The sequence below is a fragment of the Momordica charantia genome (assembly GCF_013281855.1).
Source record: "Momordica charantia cultivar OHB3-1 chromosome 6 unlocalized genomic scaffold, Mcharantia_2.0 BLBB01000006.1, whole genome shotgun sequence".
NCBI lineage: Eukaryota > Viridiplantae > Streptophyta > Magnoliopsida > Cucurbitales > Cucurbitaceae > Momordica > Momordica charantia.
Genome location: NW_028275164.1, coordinates 29100207 through 29119599, shown reverse-complemented (window position 1 = coordinate 29119599; position 19393 = coordinate 29100207). Strand labels below are relative to the sequence as shown.

General features: G+C 31.0%; 1 protein-coding gene across 1 annotated transcript; it reads left to right on the top strand.

The window, feature by feature from the left end:
* The first annotated feature begins 8886 nt into the window (after positions 1 to 8886).
* Positions 8887 to 13158, top strand: TIM13 (translocase of the inner mitochondrial membrane 13). Its single transcript, XM_022304146.2, has 2 exons — positions 8887 to 9134; positions 12766 to 13158. Exons 1-2 carry the CDS (start codon positions 9021 to 9023, stop codon positions 12913 to 12915), a joined length of 264 nt encoding a protein of 87 aa, XP_022159838.1. The 5' UTR covers positions 8887 to 9020; the 3' UTR covers positions 12916 to 13158.
* Positions 13159 to 19393: the final 6235 nt, after the last annotated feature.

Genomic DNA, 19393 nt, shown 5'->3' with positions numbered 1-19393 from the left:
GAACAATATGTCAAATCGAAAGAGGCTACTGTGGAAAAGAAAAAACATGACAAGTATAAAGCTTAAAAGAGAAATAAGGGCAATATCGAAAGCAACTCAAACGTGTAAAGACATCATCATTTTATTATCAACACTCTTTCTTTTTTTTTGGGATGCACAAGACATTCGCAATTCCTAATGTCTCTCCCTCTCATTCATTATATATTATAATATGTATATAATTTAATTCCATTCCTCTCTTATTTTTATTTATTATTATTATTTGCCTTTACCAGTGTTGCATGAGTTAAATATGAATAAACTTCACTCCTAAATCTTTAGGACCAAATTTTTCGTTTAAGTGAACATAATTCAACGATGATTAATATGTAAATCTAACAAAAAGATAGTGAGTTCGACCCTCCACCCCATATGTTAAACAAGTTCTCTTGAACACATATGTGGTTTAATAAACCTCCATATTTCATATCTTTTATTTTATCTTCACCATTTTTTTTATTTCTGTTTTTTTTTAGTTTTTTTTCCATTTTACAAAATCACACCGTATCTATCTTATTAATTTGTCTTTTTTATTTTTAATTTAATGTATCTTTTTGTATTTAACAAAGACAGGGAAAAAAGATAAACGAAAGAACATATATTTTTTTAAAATAGTATGAAAGAGATACAGTAAAAAATATACAATAGATTTAGAGAAAAAAAAAGATATAGTAAATTGATTTAAAAATATAGTAGGTAATAAAAAATAAGAAGGTGAAGATCGCAAAACAAAGAAAAAGAAGGAGAATGTGACTTAATACGAGGAGAGAGGAAGATATAGGTATTCATGAGTAGCCTCCTCTTGAATCTTCAAGAGGGGAGCTTTTTCCACGTAAATATAGAAAAAGAACTTAAAGAAACTATATATTTCAACTTTGCATCAAACGGTTATCAAAAAAATCTTAAACTTACCTCGAACGTGTTCATGCACGATTTGGATTCGGGCTTCGAAGAGCATTTGCACGCACAATAAATTTGCACACTAGTGTGGTGCTAAACCCAACACACTCTGATACATAAATACAAATGGTTCATTTTTTTAATAGTATCAAAAGATAGAATTGTACGACCTACGTTGTGCCCTAGACCTCTCTTATAATTTATAGTGGAAGTATCCTTGGGTTGGTTCTAGTTGATCGGCTTGATCGAGTCCGACTCAGTCAAGTAGTCCATTTTGGTCTGATCGGGTCAGGTCAAGTCTAATTGGATAGTCTAGATTGAATAACTCGACCCATATTATCACTCTTGAATTTCACAGTGAACCAGGTTGACTTAGTACGATAATTTCACGAAAATATTATTAACATATATAAATTATTGTTTCTATGGATGTTCATGACCGTCCATTATAAATTTTCTTTTCATGGCTATCCCCTAGTCTGGACCTCTCGTTTCTTTCAAACCTATAATAAATGAAGCCATTAAATTTATTGCTCCTTTTTATAACCAAACCTTCTTGATACAATGCTTGCTCTTTTTTCCTTTTTATTTCTTTTTCTCTCTCTTTTTTTGCGTTGGAAATCCCTCCACTCCCATCTCTATTAAATTGAATTCAATGAGATACGTTGATTAATGATATTTTGGAATCCAATAAATGTTTCACTAAAATTGTTTTTTGATTTTTTTGGAATAAAGGAACCAAATTGGAATAAGATATTCCACTCAAGTTACCTAATTGAAAAAAGAATCTTATTCTATTACTCTATGTCTGTTCATACATTTTTTTCTTTTTTACACATGTAACCAATCGGAATGATAATGGCATAATATATACTTTGAAATTTATATAATTATTTTTCTTTTTCGCTTCTAATACATGTGATAACTATATTTTTTTAAAAAAGTTAACTTGAACAGCGATTAAAGCATCGATATAATAATATGTTCAAGTCGAGTAATACTTCATACTAAAAAAAATTGTATTCTTTTGATCCTCGTCCTCTTATAGATAACCTAAGTTTAAAACTTGAATCTCTACCCCATATTTATAATGCTAGATTTACGGACATGTTTTCATTCCTAAGTGTGTTAAATCAACTCAAAATATATTTAGAAGAAAATAAAATATATACGCCGAATTTTTTAGAAAATTATACAAATTTGGCATTGAAGATTCAAATCTATGATCTTTAAACTAATTATTGAGTTGTACTCCATTTTGATTACCTCACCTCTGGTCAAATATTAATGCCTTTTATGAGTCATAGACTCAGTTTCCATTTCATATTTATAATGTAGTACTGGTGAGCGGTCAAACTTTTTCTTTTTTATTAAGAATAATATTATAATTATATTAATTATTTTGTTATTTTTCCCAACAATATCTCAGGTGGTCTCGTTGATATTTATTGAATTCACATGAACATCATAGTAAATATCTTAGACTATCCCTAACGTATACGATTTAATAATTTATACCAAATTATGCAAACATTTAACCACTTTTATAACTCAAACTAATATTTAAAATTCAAACTTTTGAATTTAACAATGATTTTTTGAAAAAATTTAATGATTAGGGTGATTTATTTGATCTCTTTGGTTAAATAAAGTTGGGAAAAAAAAAACCAAGTACAACTACGAAAGGAAATGAAGCTCACCACTTTATGAGGAATGAAAGTAAAACCAATTAGGGAACTTGAGACATTCAACTTTTCTTATAATCGTACCAACTACCAATATGTTGGGCAGCTCATCAAGTGTACTACAAATTAAGTGGGAGCAAAATAATAATAATAAATAGTCCAAAATAAAAGACCGTTCATCCCTCAGCCACATTATTTCATCGCGTGTTAATATATGTTTTGATATTTTCAAAATTCGAAGATTTGACATCAACATAAAAAGCGACGGAGTACTTCTAGGGAAAAAAAAAGACGACATTGAAACATTAATAAAATATGAACAATGCATTAAGATTTGTTATTTATTGAAATAGATTCTAGGAATTTTTGTTGTTGTACCTTTTTTTTTTTTTTTGAAATATTTATCAGTATCGATTTTTTTATTAGAAAAATTATAATGGGTAACAAAATTGTGCAAACCTGTCACACTAAAAAAAATAATTTGCAAATATATGGTTATTTTCTCTTGTATCACTTTATGCTATGTGAAAAAGTATATTATCACTAATGTATCAATATAAAATATAAAACGGGTATACTACTTTTGTAGGATTGATATATCAATATAAAGTATATCACTGATATATCATTTGATAAATAAAAGTTAAAATACTATTTCGGTCCTTGTAATTTTAACCTCGTTCATTTTAGTCTATGTACTTTGAAGATGTTTATTTTGGTCTCTATATTTTTAAAAAAATATCATTTTAGTCTCTCTTTGCAAGATTTTAATACAAATTTTACACATAATAGAAACTATTTAGTATAAAGTAATGTTTACATTGTAATATATTATAATGCAGTGTTGAAATTGCAATAGAAAAAATGAGTTTTGAAATAAAATGAAAGGATTAAAATGAACATTTTCAAAATATAAGGACTAAATTGAATCAAAGCTGAAAGTACATGGACCAAACTAATATTTTAACCATAAATAAATGAGTCTACCACTAATATCAACCAATAAAAAGTACTTCTATCACCCATATACTAATTTTATATTATTTGATAAAGTATATTGCTAATATACTTAATATGAAATACACACCACCCATATATGAATTATTTCCTTTGTCATTTTTAAAAATATTTTATCACGTTACAGATTTATAATTATTTCGGCTAAATATATTATTGTTGCAAAAGCTCGTTAAATGGGTTGTTCTTTAAAGAAAAAACATTTATTTTATTTTATTTTCAAAATTATTTATAAGAGCAAATTAAATTAGATCTGGTGCACTTTAAGTTGGTACATAATGTACAAATAAATTATAAGAAAATGATTTTAAGACATATTTAAATATATAAAGCTATTTTTCAAAATATTTTCAAATTTTAAAAATGGGAAACTTCAATATTTTGGGTCCACCCGAATAAAAAAAGAAAGAAAAAAAAATACCTTTTCACTTGGAGTCCGAGAAACGTGGACAATATGATCAACCCTGTCGAAACTAATTCTACTGAGTTTGCCATAATTTGATACAAAGCCTTTTTTTTTTCTTTTTCTTCCTTTTCTTTTATTTGTATTTCTATAAATTAACTCATCACAAGTTAGTTTATTTTCAATTTTGATTGAAAAAAAAAACCTTATTGAAGTGGAAACTTATAGAAATAGTAAACTCAACTATGAAATTGTAAAAATAATTAAATTGAAAATTAATTGAAGAACTAAGTCAATTGTGATTAAAATATCAACTAAAATCGACCATAAATTTAAACTATTATGAAAAAAAAATAGATTTTTTAGTTCAAAACAGGAAAAAAAGTTGCACATTACAAGTTTGCTTTATTTTGAGGTCAATCAAATGATAGATGCATATCAAATTCTTTTTATGGTTCGTAAAATATGGTTGTGGTTTTTTTTATTAAACCACGTAGGATTACAAATATAGAGTAAAGATTAAAAAATTTTAAAACTATAAAAAATGTTACTACAGCTGAGTTATGTTCGTAAGAAATGTAATTTTGACTTTTATATTTTAAATGATTTAAGGTTCGAATTCTAAAAAAAAAAAAAAAATTCTGATTGAAAGTCGATTAAGTGGTATCTTTCTAAGCACTTTAAGTGATCTATCAAAATGAGTTTCTATCTCACTTTTGGTTTTCCCTTTTCCCTTTCTGCCATTATTTTAAAGTGACTATTTTATTTCTTTATCGTTTTCACTGAAAAAAATAAAAATGGATATTGTGGCTGAAATTACTTTTTGAAAATGATATGAACTATTAACGGAAAGAATATTGTTCATTTGGGGGGCCACTCTTTATTACAACCTTTTTTCATCATTTCAAAAAGTATATATTAGTAACATTTTTGTTGATAAGGTTTTTAAAAACCATAATAATTCTTTTCTTTTTTTAACAAAAAAAAATTAGTTTAGCTTTTAAATTTTGATTAAGATTTCAAAAGAGTTCTTTCTTTGAGTGAAAAACGAATCGAAGAAAATACAAACAATTTTCATTCATCCAAGACAAGATATTTTTCCACAAGAAAACTTGTTAATCATTAGTGTCCTCCTCAACTTTACTAATCTCAAAGGTGCAAAATTGCATAATTTGCTTAATGAAGAAAAAACGATTGGAAAAATGAAAGAAATCATATTTCATAATTATTCTAGAATAAAAGCAAAAAAAAAAAAAAAATCTAGAACAGTATGTTCAAAGATATTAAAATTACCTGGAACACTAGATAGATTGAGTTTATGGTCTTCCTCAATTATACTACCCCGACTGAATATGGGCAGATGAGGAACGAGGCTCAAGGAGCACAGTATATTGGAAACCATAACATAAGTTAATTCTAGGGTTTCCCATAATCTCCTAAGATTAATGGGCTGGTTTCTACTCAGTCGTTCACACCACTTCATGCGCCGATAATCAAGATCATTTATATGCCTATTAAATAGCACAAATATAATTGCTATTTAATTTGTTATCCACATATAAATTAATTATTAAATTAATTTAAACAAAAACTACTTATACGCGACCTCATAATTTAAATAAAAAATTTCAAAATAATATCTAATGGGGTCGTGGCTCCTAATTAAATATAACATCTTTATACATATTTGGGTTTGTGTTTAACCACTATGACGTTACATTTATTTATTTTTTTTAGAATTATTATTACTTTTGTTCAATCGTTCTTCTCCCTATGATTTAAATTTTCAAGTACCGATATATAGGGGATAAAAAGTCCTCAAATATCCTAATAAAATATTTAGAAACCTAGCAGATTAAAATGGCAAAATAATAATTTAAATGCAAAGCCAACAATCACAAAGTTGATCAAAAGAAGCTATGCAATTTCATTGATTTAGTGCATGAAAGCACATAAGTCAAATTCAAACAAAAAATTGAAAAATTTTCAATGTGCTTTAGTCTCTCTCTTGAATGATTTTCCCAAAAGCCCAATCCATAGCCACTGCCATAACTCAATCATTCATATAAAGTTAAAGAGCATACAACAATCAAAATTCAGGAAAGAACCGTACTACCAATGACTATGCTTTAGTGATCAAGTGATGAGAGGAGAGAGAGCACAAATAATTCATTGTTTGGTGATGAATTCAATCATTCAAAACTATAATATATATAATCCACATTATTTTAACCCGTTAAACTAAGTACATATAGATAATGTATTGTTCCTGTTGGTATTGAAAGCGAAATGAAAAAAAGATACGGACATGACTATTCATCTTCTAGTACTAAAAAAATACGAGCGAGGAAGTAAAAATACAACCTAAAAGATGAATGAGAGTATGCCTAAAGAATGTCAAAAGTATATCTAAGTTGATAATATGTAGTAAAGAAAAATAGTGAAACAAGATACAAGCAAATTTTTTAGGGAAAAATATCAATCTTGTTAAGTTTCTTTTTTCCCTTACTAATTGAACAACTTCTCCTAGTAGCCCATGAAAATTACACATTTGTTTTAATCTTATTATACATATGTTTGTTGGGTTTGTAAGGAGTGCAAACAAAGTTTCACATAGCTAAAAAAGAAATTGGTCTAATAGTATATAAGAGATAACAATTATCTCTATTAATATGAGACATTTTGGATGAAATAAAAAACAAAACCGTGAGAATTATTATACCCCAAAGAAGACAATATCGCACCGTTATGGAGTTCTTAACGATGTGAACTATATTAATTAAGTACGTTCACATATATTTAGTTTTTTGAAATAGATTAATTGTTGATACACATACAAATGTATGAAGTCATAGATGAAAGTGCAATTTATATAAAGTTAAATTAAAAGTGATAATGATTAAAAAAAATTACTTGGATTAAAAATTAAATAAATTTTTAGTTACACATTTACTTTACCAACTTTATTTAAGTTCAAAATGTTAAAATATTTTAATTACCCCATACATTTTTTTTGCTTTGATTCGAATAAATTATTATTGTTAATATTGTTATTTAAAGATATATTTAATCAGACAAAAAAGTGAAACTAGAGAGTAGAGCAGTTCGATCGGATAAAAAGGTGGATAGGCCGAAATTTTAATGTTATTTACCATAAATTTTATAGAATTTGAATAAAAAACTTTTGGTATTGTTTTTTGAATCATAAACTTTTGGTACTGTTTACTAAAATTGTCTAGAATTAGAATAAGAATGATTCTATAGAAATTAATAGTATACCTCTTTATTATAAATACATTGTTTTGATATTTTCTTAATTAAAGTAATAATTAATTTTAATTTATCTTATTGAGGATAATTTTTTTATTATAACAATTTATTTAATATTAACAAATAATAAATAATTGAAATAAATTACCTCCGCTAACAAAAATTACTAGAAGGATCATCATTTAACATAAAATATTATTAAAATTTATTGTTATAATATTTAATAATAATGAACTTTATTTTAAAAAATTTATTGATATTAACTAATAATAACAAAATAAAATTAAAAAATTAAAAAGAGATATGTAATATTTTATAATAAAATCACATCAACTAATAAAAGTTGTATAAATTTTTATTAGAATAAAAATTATTAGTAGTATAAATAAAAAAGAAATAATAAAAATGTAAAACATTTAATTAAAAAATGATGGGTCTCGTCTATGGAGGTGAGGGAGCAAAACTTATACAGTAATTTATTAATATTCATGGGTTCCATCTCAGAGGAGTAGTTCTATTATAAATCCTTGTTAGGTCCCATTTCTTTTCAATGTGGAATCCTTAACATGTCCCTCAATATGGTGGCTCTTTTTGGCTTATCGATCTTGGTCGAATCCTATTTTTGGACCGGATGTTCGTTTGAGATTTTTGACTCTAATACCATATTAATATTCATGGGGTTTAATCTCAAAATCAATTGGCAATGAGAAGAATAGTCTGTATCTATTATGAACCTTACGTATCCTCTCAATTTGTATTCGTAACTTTTGATATTTTTGTTTAAAAAAAAGTTACTAGTCGAGGTGGTTTGAGCAAAATTTCAATTTGATTCTTATAATTTTAAAAGTTTCAATTGAGTCTACAATCACATCTCTATAATCTGGAGCTTCACAAATCCCATGTTGTAATTATATTGACAAATTTTTTTGCCTTTCACTAACTCTATTGGTTGACTAACTCTATTGGACTGACTATATAAGAGTTTAGTATTAAATAAGCAAAATAAAAGAAATTGGATAGGTCCATAAAATATAATTTAAATTAAACTAGAGGAATCAAATTAGAACCAAATCTCATCGGGTTTTGGTCTACTGAGCTTACTTAGATTTGTCACATTAGTGCTGGGAAGTCTGCTCGTCGTCCTATGTAGCGTTTGGCATGGACTTCCATTGTTTACTTTATTTGGAGGAAGCATAATGCTAGAGTTGATGGGGTGAGGTAGGGTGGGCCGATCGCCTTCTGCCCTCTTGCACATTTAAAAGTCGAGATCTATTTTCGTTGTACTACTTGACTTGGGAGTTGCTGCTTGAGATCTGATCCTATGTTTATCTCGGCTTGAGATTTGTTTTCTTGATTTACTCTTTATTTTCTTGTCTTGTGTCTGTTCGGTGGGTGTTGTGTCTTGATCTCGGGCCATGAGATCTCCGTTTTATTTATTTACCTTTGAAAAAAAATTAGAATAAAATCCAAACCCAATATTAAATCGTAACTAGTAAAATAATAGAGAACAAAATAAAATACAAAATTTTTTAACCTAACCTAAATTAAATAGTGAGTAGATTTTTGAAACCTATTCTCGCCCGACCAAAGGTGCCCTAATTGCATTGCCATAGCCACCCATCGTCTTCCTCGAAAACAAAAGCCGCTGTAGGGCAAGCAAATACATAAAAGGCAGTGGTTTATAGGGGTTTTCAAGCACCGGATTAATGGATTCATTTTCATCGCCTTCAAGCGGCCCTTCTTCCCAATTTTCTGCCCATGAATTCAAGGATCAGCTCAAGACTCAACTTGCCCAGGCCTATGCCGAGGAGTTCCTCGAGGTTCAACTATCCCTACTTGTTTTGTTTCCCTCTCTTGTCGCAAGCGTTATCAAACTTGTTAGTAGAGTTACCGATATGTATGTGCAGATATGTATATGGTCAGTTCGTTGAATGCGTTTCACTATTACGTGTTATGTGACGGTTCTTTGTTCGTGGATGAAATGGGAGAAAGGAATTAATAATTTGCGGTTTCGAAGTTTGGTAGCGACGTAGATTTATAGGTGCTGTTCGTGTAGCAATAGCGGCTGGGTTTTAAAGATGGGGGTGTAAGAATTAATAAATACGAATTCTTGAGAATTTAGATTCTTGGGTACTCTATCCCAAGATTCCCAACATCAATGGAATTGCTTATGTCTTATTTCTCAATTCCAGTTCAACTTGGTTTTTATACTCATGTTTTGTTTTTACTAATTGAAGATCTGGAAATGTAAAAAAGGAATGGAAGTTCTTTAGTGATTCGAGTGCTATATTATAAACTTTTAACATGACAATGCATATTGAATTAAAAGACTTGATCTCGCTCTCTATTTCCCGAATTTATTTTTCATCGAGGTATCTTGGTGATTATAAGTTTGCAAGTGTCTTGTATTTTTGTTGTCTAACTTGATTTGCTAGTGTAGGATGGAATGTAAAATTTTATTATTCCATTGTTTTGGATGAGGAGAGGTAGGAAGTAGGATGATCAAAATTTCCAAAAGAAATTTTGTGAACCTTTATAAATGGTGCTTAACATGAGGTCGTGCATTTAACGAATTATATAATAGAGGCCTTATTGTTTCTGTTGAAGTTGACATTAATTGCTAGAAGTTTTTTTTCCCTCAGTATTTCTTAAGACTAAAACATGAGGAAGTGTTCATGAAGGTGGATGCAAAAGATTAGAAATCATTTCTAGAGGTTCTGGTAAACAATCTAGGCCCCTTCTTATCCCACCTAATTTGGTGTTGTTTCAGACCATTTAGCTTCTACATGAATAAAAAACCAGGTCAGCCTTCTTCAGCATGTGCATGGAAAGTAGACCACCAATTTTCTACTTTTTCCAGGAACGGAGGGGAATCCAGCCATACATTTTCAAAATGGAAAGGGATTAAACCACAATTTTGAGCACCCAATTTTAAAAGAAGCGGGAAATGGTCAAACGTAGATATTGTAATTCTATCCAGCCAAAATTCTCTAAATTTATTTGCTAACCCTCTAGAATAAAAATCTATCAATCCTGGAGTCAATCAGACAACCTCTATATGCACAGACCAAATGAAGAGGCCATTCTGAAGCTAAACATCAATAATCTGCAGATCTGAAATTGGGGAATTAAAGGCCCTCATGCTGACTGACACTGGCCTCGTTCAGATTTTCAGATATCCTCCTAATTATGTTGACATCCCCCCAGTACACCAGCTACCCTGTCATAAACCAGCCAAGTCTGCCATCTCCTGCCAGAAATCAGAACGAAAATAAGTATAAGTGTGTCCATGCACACCAGAAAACTAGATGTTAATGTTGTTATTAAACTGAGAACAGATGGAGATAGAGAAAGTGCCTAAAATGGAGTCTGCAACTATAATACTTGCCTCATTCCACATCAGCAAGATGCATGTGGAGGAGCCCACTGCGTCTAACGCAACCCAGCCTATGTTCCTTGAACTCCAGAGTCCAAACTTCCTCAACAATCCGCCTGTTCATACTGCTAAGTTTCATATCTGGAAGAAACACCACATCTGGATTTTACCTAGATCTTTGATTAGAGTTCTTTTAGGAAGAGCTCCTAAACCTCTAACATTCCAGGAGAAGACCTTCATCTGGGAACTGAAATGCCATTTTCCTTTGAGCTACTCTTCTCTTCCGCCACTTTTTCCTAGGAATTCAGCAAACTTTTTAACTCCTTACTATATTCCTTTTGCTTGCTGTCCCCTTTTGAACGAGTCCGGATACACAATTTTTTTTTTCCTCAAAGCCGTAACAGGTTCGTAAGGCGGTAAGGGTTGCGATTCCTGCTGTTCATTAGAGTACAACGACCCTTCTTGTGTCCCAGCTCCCAATAACTGCTAACGGCAACCCATCTCATTTTTTATGTCATGTCAATTATGATCAAAGTCTCAACTCTTTTTTTTGGAAGTGTTTTTGCACTTGTGAAAAATCTTCTCTTTTGAAAGTTTGAATCTAGGACCTATAAAAGAGAGGCCTAATTGTGAACTTGATTAGACAGAATAACCCTGATTTGGTCTTTCCTAGGAGTTGAAGCTCTATTAAGTGGATGGGTGAACTGTTAAGTCTCTATGGAATTCCATGGGCATTGGTTGTTGGACTTTCATTTACACTTTAGGCATTACAGGTGACATTTTTGCTATCTGCAATGAGAGAGAGTTTCTATAAAAAAAAAAAAAATTGTCTTCTAATATCCAATTGGGGAAGTTTTTTGTAACTCCATTGGATAGGGCTTTTTGTATATTTCATGCTATGAATGAAATTTGTTTCCTATCCAAAAAAACTGTCTCCTTGGCTGTTAGAGATAGCTTCTGGGTCTTTGGAGTTTATTGGCCCGTTCATCTTGAAATAAAGTGCTGATGTGGGCATTTAAAGGATGTTGATGTATAGGGTGATTTCAATTTTTCTAGATACTTTGAAATGTCACTTGTGTTCCTCACTCTTGTAGATAGATTTCTTGTGTCCATTTAGGTGAGGTAGGTTTTAAGTTTCAGAACTCTAGGGACCCAGAATGTTAGAACTATCTTTGATCCTCACTTCCTTTTCAAAATAGGGTCTTTCAGTTGGGTCTGCCTCCCCTCAGGTTTGAGCATTACTGGCTGCAACATCCTTCTTTATACTCCCCCTCATAATTATTGGGACTGGAATGACCTTCATTTGCAGGGATGGCACAAGTTTTCTTTTCTTCAGGAATTGAAGATTATCAAGATTGCTCTGTAGTAGTCAACCAAATTACTTTTGACAGTTTTGTGTAGAAAGAGACTCATTGAGGGATACTACTGGTGAGCTTGATGGTTATGAGAAGGATATAGATGGGTGAAGGTAAGGTGGAGACACAAATATAAAATTAAGTGAATGGAGCGGGTGAGGTTTCCAACCCTTTGGACAATTTAGTCAAGAAGGGCCTAGTCACCCCTTCAAACTTCAGTACCTCGTTGCTGTGTTTGCTGGTTCCTTTGCAGTTTGCACCTTGTGTACTTGGTGATATTTAATTATATAAAAGTATAGTTGCGTTGATTGGAAAAAAAAGGAGTTTTCTGTCCGAAAATATTCAAAATCTAGTGTCTGGCTCACTATAACCCTCAGATTAAGTTTTCACACTTTTTTATCATTTTGGGGTAATGCCAAATTGCTCAGTCATTCTACCTTGACCCGTATTATGCACCTTGTACCATTTCATAGTTCTTGATAATAGTTGCGATTGATGAAATAAAAGTGTCTCCACATATTCTGCGCTTTCCTTTTTGTATGGCACTTTTCTATTCTTTAATTTTTCTCAATGAAAATTAAATTTTTTATCCAAATGAAACTAAAGGGTAATCTTTCCAACAGAAAGATTCACGAACAGCTTTCTCACCTAGGATTAGGTTCTTGAATTTTTCTCCTCGATTTGGAGGATTTCGAGTTTCTCATTCATACTTTCGTGCAGACCTTAAGAGTGAAGTGCTTTGATAAGTGTATCACAAAGCCAGGGTCGAGCCTAAGTGGGAGCGAGAGCAGTTGCATCTCCAGGTGCATGGAGCGCTACATTGAGGCCACCAGCATCGTCAGTAAAGCCTTGTTTAAGACACCGCACTGAAAGGTTGCTGAGATATTAGGAGGAGATCGAGGTATCTTTGGCAACCTACAATTTTTTTTCAGATTCCTCGTTTGATATTTGTTTTCCAGCTCTAGTACATCTTTGGCTAGGAGGCATACTTTTGATTTGAGGCTTATAGATAATATTTGGTACCATATACTTGATTTACTGACATGTGAACTTTGGTGAATTAAACTCTCATTTCTTCTCAATTAAAATGCTTCAATTGGGGTTATTACATTACCTTTTACCATGTCAGGGCTGAGCTATTAGTTACAGCTCAACCTAGCTGGTGCTGTGGTTATGTTAGGAGCAGCAACTACCTAACTTCCTCTTGCATTGCTAACCTGTCAATGAATATGAGCCACAGTGTTTGCATCTTTGTTTTTATGAGATGTTTCCAAAAAAAAAAAAAATGATAAGGTTCTTAGGTTCTAAAAGATCCAACGAGTTTCTGGTTGTTCGTCAACCAAATATCAAGTGATTGTCCGATGAGAATAGTTAAAATGTTGGTCTCTTCTTCCAAGAAGTCCATTGGGGAGATGTTTATGTTTATGTTTATGACATCTGTTACTTCTGATCTACAATGACAATAGCCTTAGCCTTGTTGAAGAGAACTGAAGCAATATGGGAAATATACAGTTTTAGTTGCAACACCTTTTCCATGTCATTTTCCTTTAATTATGCATGCTCTAGATATAATTTGCCACTCATTGTGATTCGAAAAAAGTTTTTGAGTCCCAATAAGCCCCTGATTTCATTTTAACAGTAGCCTTGTTAGAGAGATAATCGAAACTATATGGAGATGCACATTTTTGATATAAGCAATACCTTTTCCATATCATTTTGGCTTTTAACTATGGCGAACACCACTCATTTCCTTTAGTGGACGACCATTAAATTAAATATAAATCAACTTTATGAAGCAAGCTTTGAGCCATGATTTGCTCTATCTTTTAATCAAAATTGTGAATCACTTTTAATTTCAATTAAGACTTGTTAATATATTGATATATTTTTCCAAGAAGCCCTTCGTGAGGGAGATGTATCGATTTAGCTATATGTATAAAGTCATTTTAAAACTCCCTACAACGACTATACCCTTGTATGTATTCTTATTTCATGTCATTTTGTCTTTAACTATAGCTAACTCGAAGATGATATAATTTGCCATTCGTGGTGATTAGTGAAAAAGTTTGAACCCCATTCTCATTTTAGTACGTCAATTTAAATATTGTCCTACTGGACTTACAGGAAATGAGTTTAAATCATGGTGGTTGCCTATTTAGGATTTAATATCTAAGTTTTCTTGTTAACAAAATTTAGTAGGATTAGGTGGTTGGCCCGTGATTGGTCATGGTGTGTACAAAGTTGTCCGGACGTACAGATATAAAAGGAAAAATAGACTCCAGTCTTTTTATCAGATTTGTTCGTGAATTACTTCTAATTTGAGCGATTGTTTTAGTCCATGTAGGAGATTCTTGCGACTGATGGTTAGTGTATTAGTTTGGTTTTGTTAAATTTTCTAGCTTTTTCTTTTTTTTTTTCTTTTTTTTTTATTGAAAAGGGTATTTTTTTAAAATTAATAAATATTTTCATCAAGACTTCCAAAAACGCCTTACAAAAGTCTATGATATTACTCTTCTTTCTAGCCACCTAATGGCTCTTTTTTTTTCCCAATAATTTCTGTTTTCTTTTTATAAGTCTATTGTAAGTGATTTAGCATTATTAAAAGTTTTCGAGTTTATCTAAGAAGCATTATACTAGATAAGATATTTGTTTATTAGAGTTTTTCTAAAATATCTTGTCAAAAAAAAAGAAAAAAAAAAAGAAAAAGAATATATATCGAGTGCATTATATGGTGTAAGATCTACTATACCAGATAAGCAAAGAATCACTAAAATAAGAATAAAAAAAAGGTTAATGAGTGGATTAAGATGGAGTTGATTTTTCTAAGTACCATTCTTATCATATAAATATCCTAATCACGTAATGTGGAAACAACCAATTAGAGTAAAATAACTATATCTCTTTTTTGTAATGTAATAATACCCTTGGACTCTAAAACACTTTAGCTAACAAATCTAGAAACTAAAGAGTATAACATTTTGTTGAAAAAGGAAATATTTACTGGATTTCATTGGCTTTTGCTTTTCATTTTTTAAATATATTCTTTGATTTTAACTCAAATTTTTAAAAATAGAATAGACTTTTTCTTTTTTTAGTGGGGTGGGAAAAATAAAATAGGTTTTTAAACCCATAACCATGCTTGTTAATATCCTTTTTTTTTTTAAATTGTTCACGAATCATTCTTAACTTTAGATTTTTAATTTTAAAAAGTTCTTTAGATGATCTTTTAGGTTAACTAACTTAATTATTATTATTATTTTTAAGTTTTGAAAACTTGCTAAGATTTCAAAAATCATTCTAATATTTACTAAAAAATAAAGTTCACTAATATATAAGTCTTTAAGTTTTTTTTTTAATATTGAATAAGTCTTAATATTTTCAAATTTTCGAACTAAGTCAATTTTTCAAAACAAATTTTAAAAAATAACATGAAAAGAGGTAATTTAGGGTTATTTGGTAACTTTTCCATTTATTGTTTCTCATTTCCAATTTTCTTAAGAAATTTAAATATTTTGTAACTAACTATGTTTCTTATTTCTCTTTTTTCAAGAACATTTTTAAAATTATATAGAAATTTTGGAAACAACTAAAACAAATTTCTTCTCTCTTGTTTCCATTTCCAATTTTTTCTAAAACATAAATAAAAAAATTATTTTATTACACTTTAATATTTGGATGTTAGGACTACGAAATTCATTTTTCTTTATTAAAAATAAAAAACAGAAACAACAAACATGAGCATTATAAAACAATACCTTAAATCCTAGTACAATTTACATAAAATATTGGTCAAAGTGAGCATAGCTCAACGGTAATATGTATATACTTCCAATCAAGAGGTTGAGAATTCGAATCTCTTTCCCGACATGTTATACTAAAAAAAAAAATTACATAAAATATTGCAAAACGTATAACTTAAAAAATAATTACAAATATAACAAAATAAAAATACATGTATATCGCGACAATCCGTATACAAGTTAATTTTTTCTTAATACAAGTTAATTGGTAATTTACCAAAATAATAATTAGACACACACACACACACATATAGGTCAATTAAAGATGGTGGGCCCCCGCCTCAGTTCCACCCCACACGTGGCATACCAGAAGCTGACAACACAAGTAATGTCACAGAGCGTCAGCGTTGTGACGTCAGTATGCATGACGTCCTGTAAGGGCGGATCCGAAAATACCTTTCATAAATGATAAATTGAAAGGTTTTTCAATTTTCAAGATAATGTCTTGAATTATACGTATTTCATGCCGTTATTTTCGTTATATGTGACACCTGATCTACAAACTGATCTCTAAGGCTCTTGTGAACAAGATGAGATGACCTATTCTTGATTGTTTATCTCGAATTGTGTGTCGTGGATAATACAATTTCAGACTACGGATGAGTCAACTTTATTAAAAATTGGCGGAAGAGTGGTTGGGTAACATTTAAACTGTATATGATTAAGGCCTATGATCAGATCGAATGAAATTGTTTGAAATGCACTATGTTAAAACTGGCTTTTGCGATGGATTGGGTCAATTTGATAAAATTATGTATGACCACGATTACATATTCCTTTAATCTTAATGTCGAGCACGTGGGCTATATTGCTCCTACTCGATGTCTGAGTCAAGGACTCTCTCCCCCTTTGTACTATTATCTTAAATATGCCTCTTCTTTTTAGAACTCATGAGTTGAAATCTTCTTCAACATTATATTTTTAGGTATACTTATATAAAATAATTAAAAGTTGTTGAAAGATAAATTTTTATCTTGAACTTTCAATTTGGTTGAATTGTACCTTAAATTTAGATGAATATTGCTATTGTTACCTTAAATTTGAAATGGTGTTACAATTTTTACCTTCTAATGAGTTTTTATTTAAATAACAGTTAAAAAATATTTTTATATGTTAAATGGATTATAAAACATACATGCACCTTGGGCTGCAACAGGCTTGAATATTGACACACTCACAATTCAAGTTCAAACCCCTATTGTGTCTAGAATTATAAAACATATATCTAGTGAGAAATTGATATGAAATAGAAAACGACATTATTTGAGTTTTAAGAGAGTAATTCAATTGTAGATTTTGTTCCATTATCAAACTTAATTTTGTGCCAAAGCTTGAATTCATTGAAATTAGTGAATTTTTAAAGATTATTACATTGATTTTGTTAGAATTAGAAAGTGAATTAGCAAAAAATTGCATAGAGGGTAAAACTTTCCACACATATGAGATTTAATTCGATAAAATTAAAATTTTAGAGTAAAAATTGATACAACTTGTTAAATTTAGCAGTGAAATTTTGTATTCTCATTTGAAATGTCCGACATTTTTTATTTTGAATCCTTTGATTCCATTTGGAATTTTCTTACCCTTTGTTTTTATTTGGCAGGTAAGGATCGAACTATGATCCTAAGTGTAGGGGGCAAAAATATGATCTACCACGTGGCGAGATCATATACGGCTAATCTCATGAACTCATCTACGACCGAACTCCTAAGCTTATCTACGGAAGAGCTCCTAAGCTCATCTACGGAAGAGCTCCTAAGTCCATCTACGGAAGATATCCTAAGTCCATCTAGGTAGAGCTCTTAACCTAATCTATGGAAGAGCTTCTAAGTTTATCCACAGCCGAGCTCCTAAAGGACAAGCTTTGATGTCATGCGGTTCCATCGATAGTTCAAGGTTGAAGGGCAAACTGTCGTAGGCCGAGCTGTTCTTGAAGGATCATAGGCCGACCTCAGAGCTCGGCCCCGGTTACTTAGACGTGGATGAGAACCTTCCAAGTATCATGCTCCAAGACAAGGATAAATCCAGGGACCAACACGGACCAATGATCCATAGCAGGTCACCTGACCCCAAAACAGTGAAATTCTCCGATGGGATGAGTAACTACTCCTCAAACCCCCTATAAATACACTTTCACTCCACCCACTAAGGTATGAAATCTGTCTGAAACTAATCTGTTAAGCTCGAATTCTCATGAGTAAGTATAGGAAAAGATGGCTAGCTTGCCTATATTAGTCTACTTCTCCCAATGTATTTTAAAAACGTTGAGAGAAATAGACCTCGTCTGACGATTATTAAAAAGCATCAGGAGAAGTATTGAAAAACATCGATAAGATTCAAAACTATAAATTCTTTTAGTGCTTTAAAAAAAAGATAGAGAAATTGTGAAACCAACCAAATTTATGGAAAGAGAAAGAAAGTAAGTGCAAGACCTTGTGTAAGGCCCAAAGCCTAGGATTTGGCACCTCACACGAGTCCTAGTACGTCCTCTCTAGTGAGGCGTTACATGCGTTACACCTTGTTAAGGACAACGGTACCACTCGTACCCCACGTATTTCCACAATTGTATGATATTATCCGCTTTGGGCATAACGCTCACAACTTTGCTTTTTCGTTTCACCCAAAAGGCCTCATAGCAATGAAGATAATTGTTCTTTCTTATATACCCATGATCATTCACTTCTCCAGTCAATTTGAGACTTTGTTTGTACTCCTTACAAATCCAATAGACCTACCCAATCTCAAATTTATGTAAAGAGAGGAGGTAGAGGGTGGGCCATGTTACGATGGAAGAGAGAAAGAGGAGAACATAGATGTTTAAGTATGTGGAGCCTATTAAAGAAAGAGAGCAGAGATAATATGAGAATGGACTTAGAAGTTAAATAGTAATTTAGAAAAGTTGAATAATAAATTGCATTTTTTAAACTCTTCCTATGAATATTGGGGGAGACTTTTCAACCTTACTCCACTCCACGTAATTCTTAGACAAAATAGTTCAAGTCCGCTTATTTCCAACTCGTAAATTCTAGATTTAGTAGAGGATAATAGAATTAAGAAAAACTCATGCACCATCAAAGCATTGTTTAATTCTACACCATATGACATAACGTATATTTAACTTAAAGTAACGTCTAGACACAAAAATAAAGAAACATAAACAAGAAAATGAAATTATTTTTTATAGTTGTTGTTGGAGGAAAGGAAATCAAATTGCCACGTGGAGGACAGTGGTTTGCCAAAAAGATATATTTCCATTTAAATATTCAGGCTGCCTGCCCCTTCTGAGGTGGAAGACTTAGCTGTTATCTCTTTTGCTAAACTAGCAATATCATAGGTAAAAATATCTGGGTTCGACCTGCGTGACTCGACAAGTTCGACCTTAACTCCGACCAAGGTAACCGCCAGTCGTAACCTCTGTTGGAGCCTAAACCTATAAATAGGGGGTCATTTCAAATACTAGTGATCGAATTTCTCCTCAAACATAATATTGTAATTTGAACTACTTACTAACTTGAACGTCGGAGATTTTGTCCTCTTGTACAAATTTT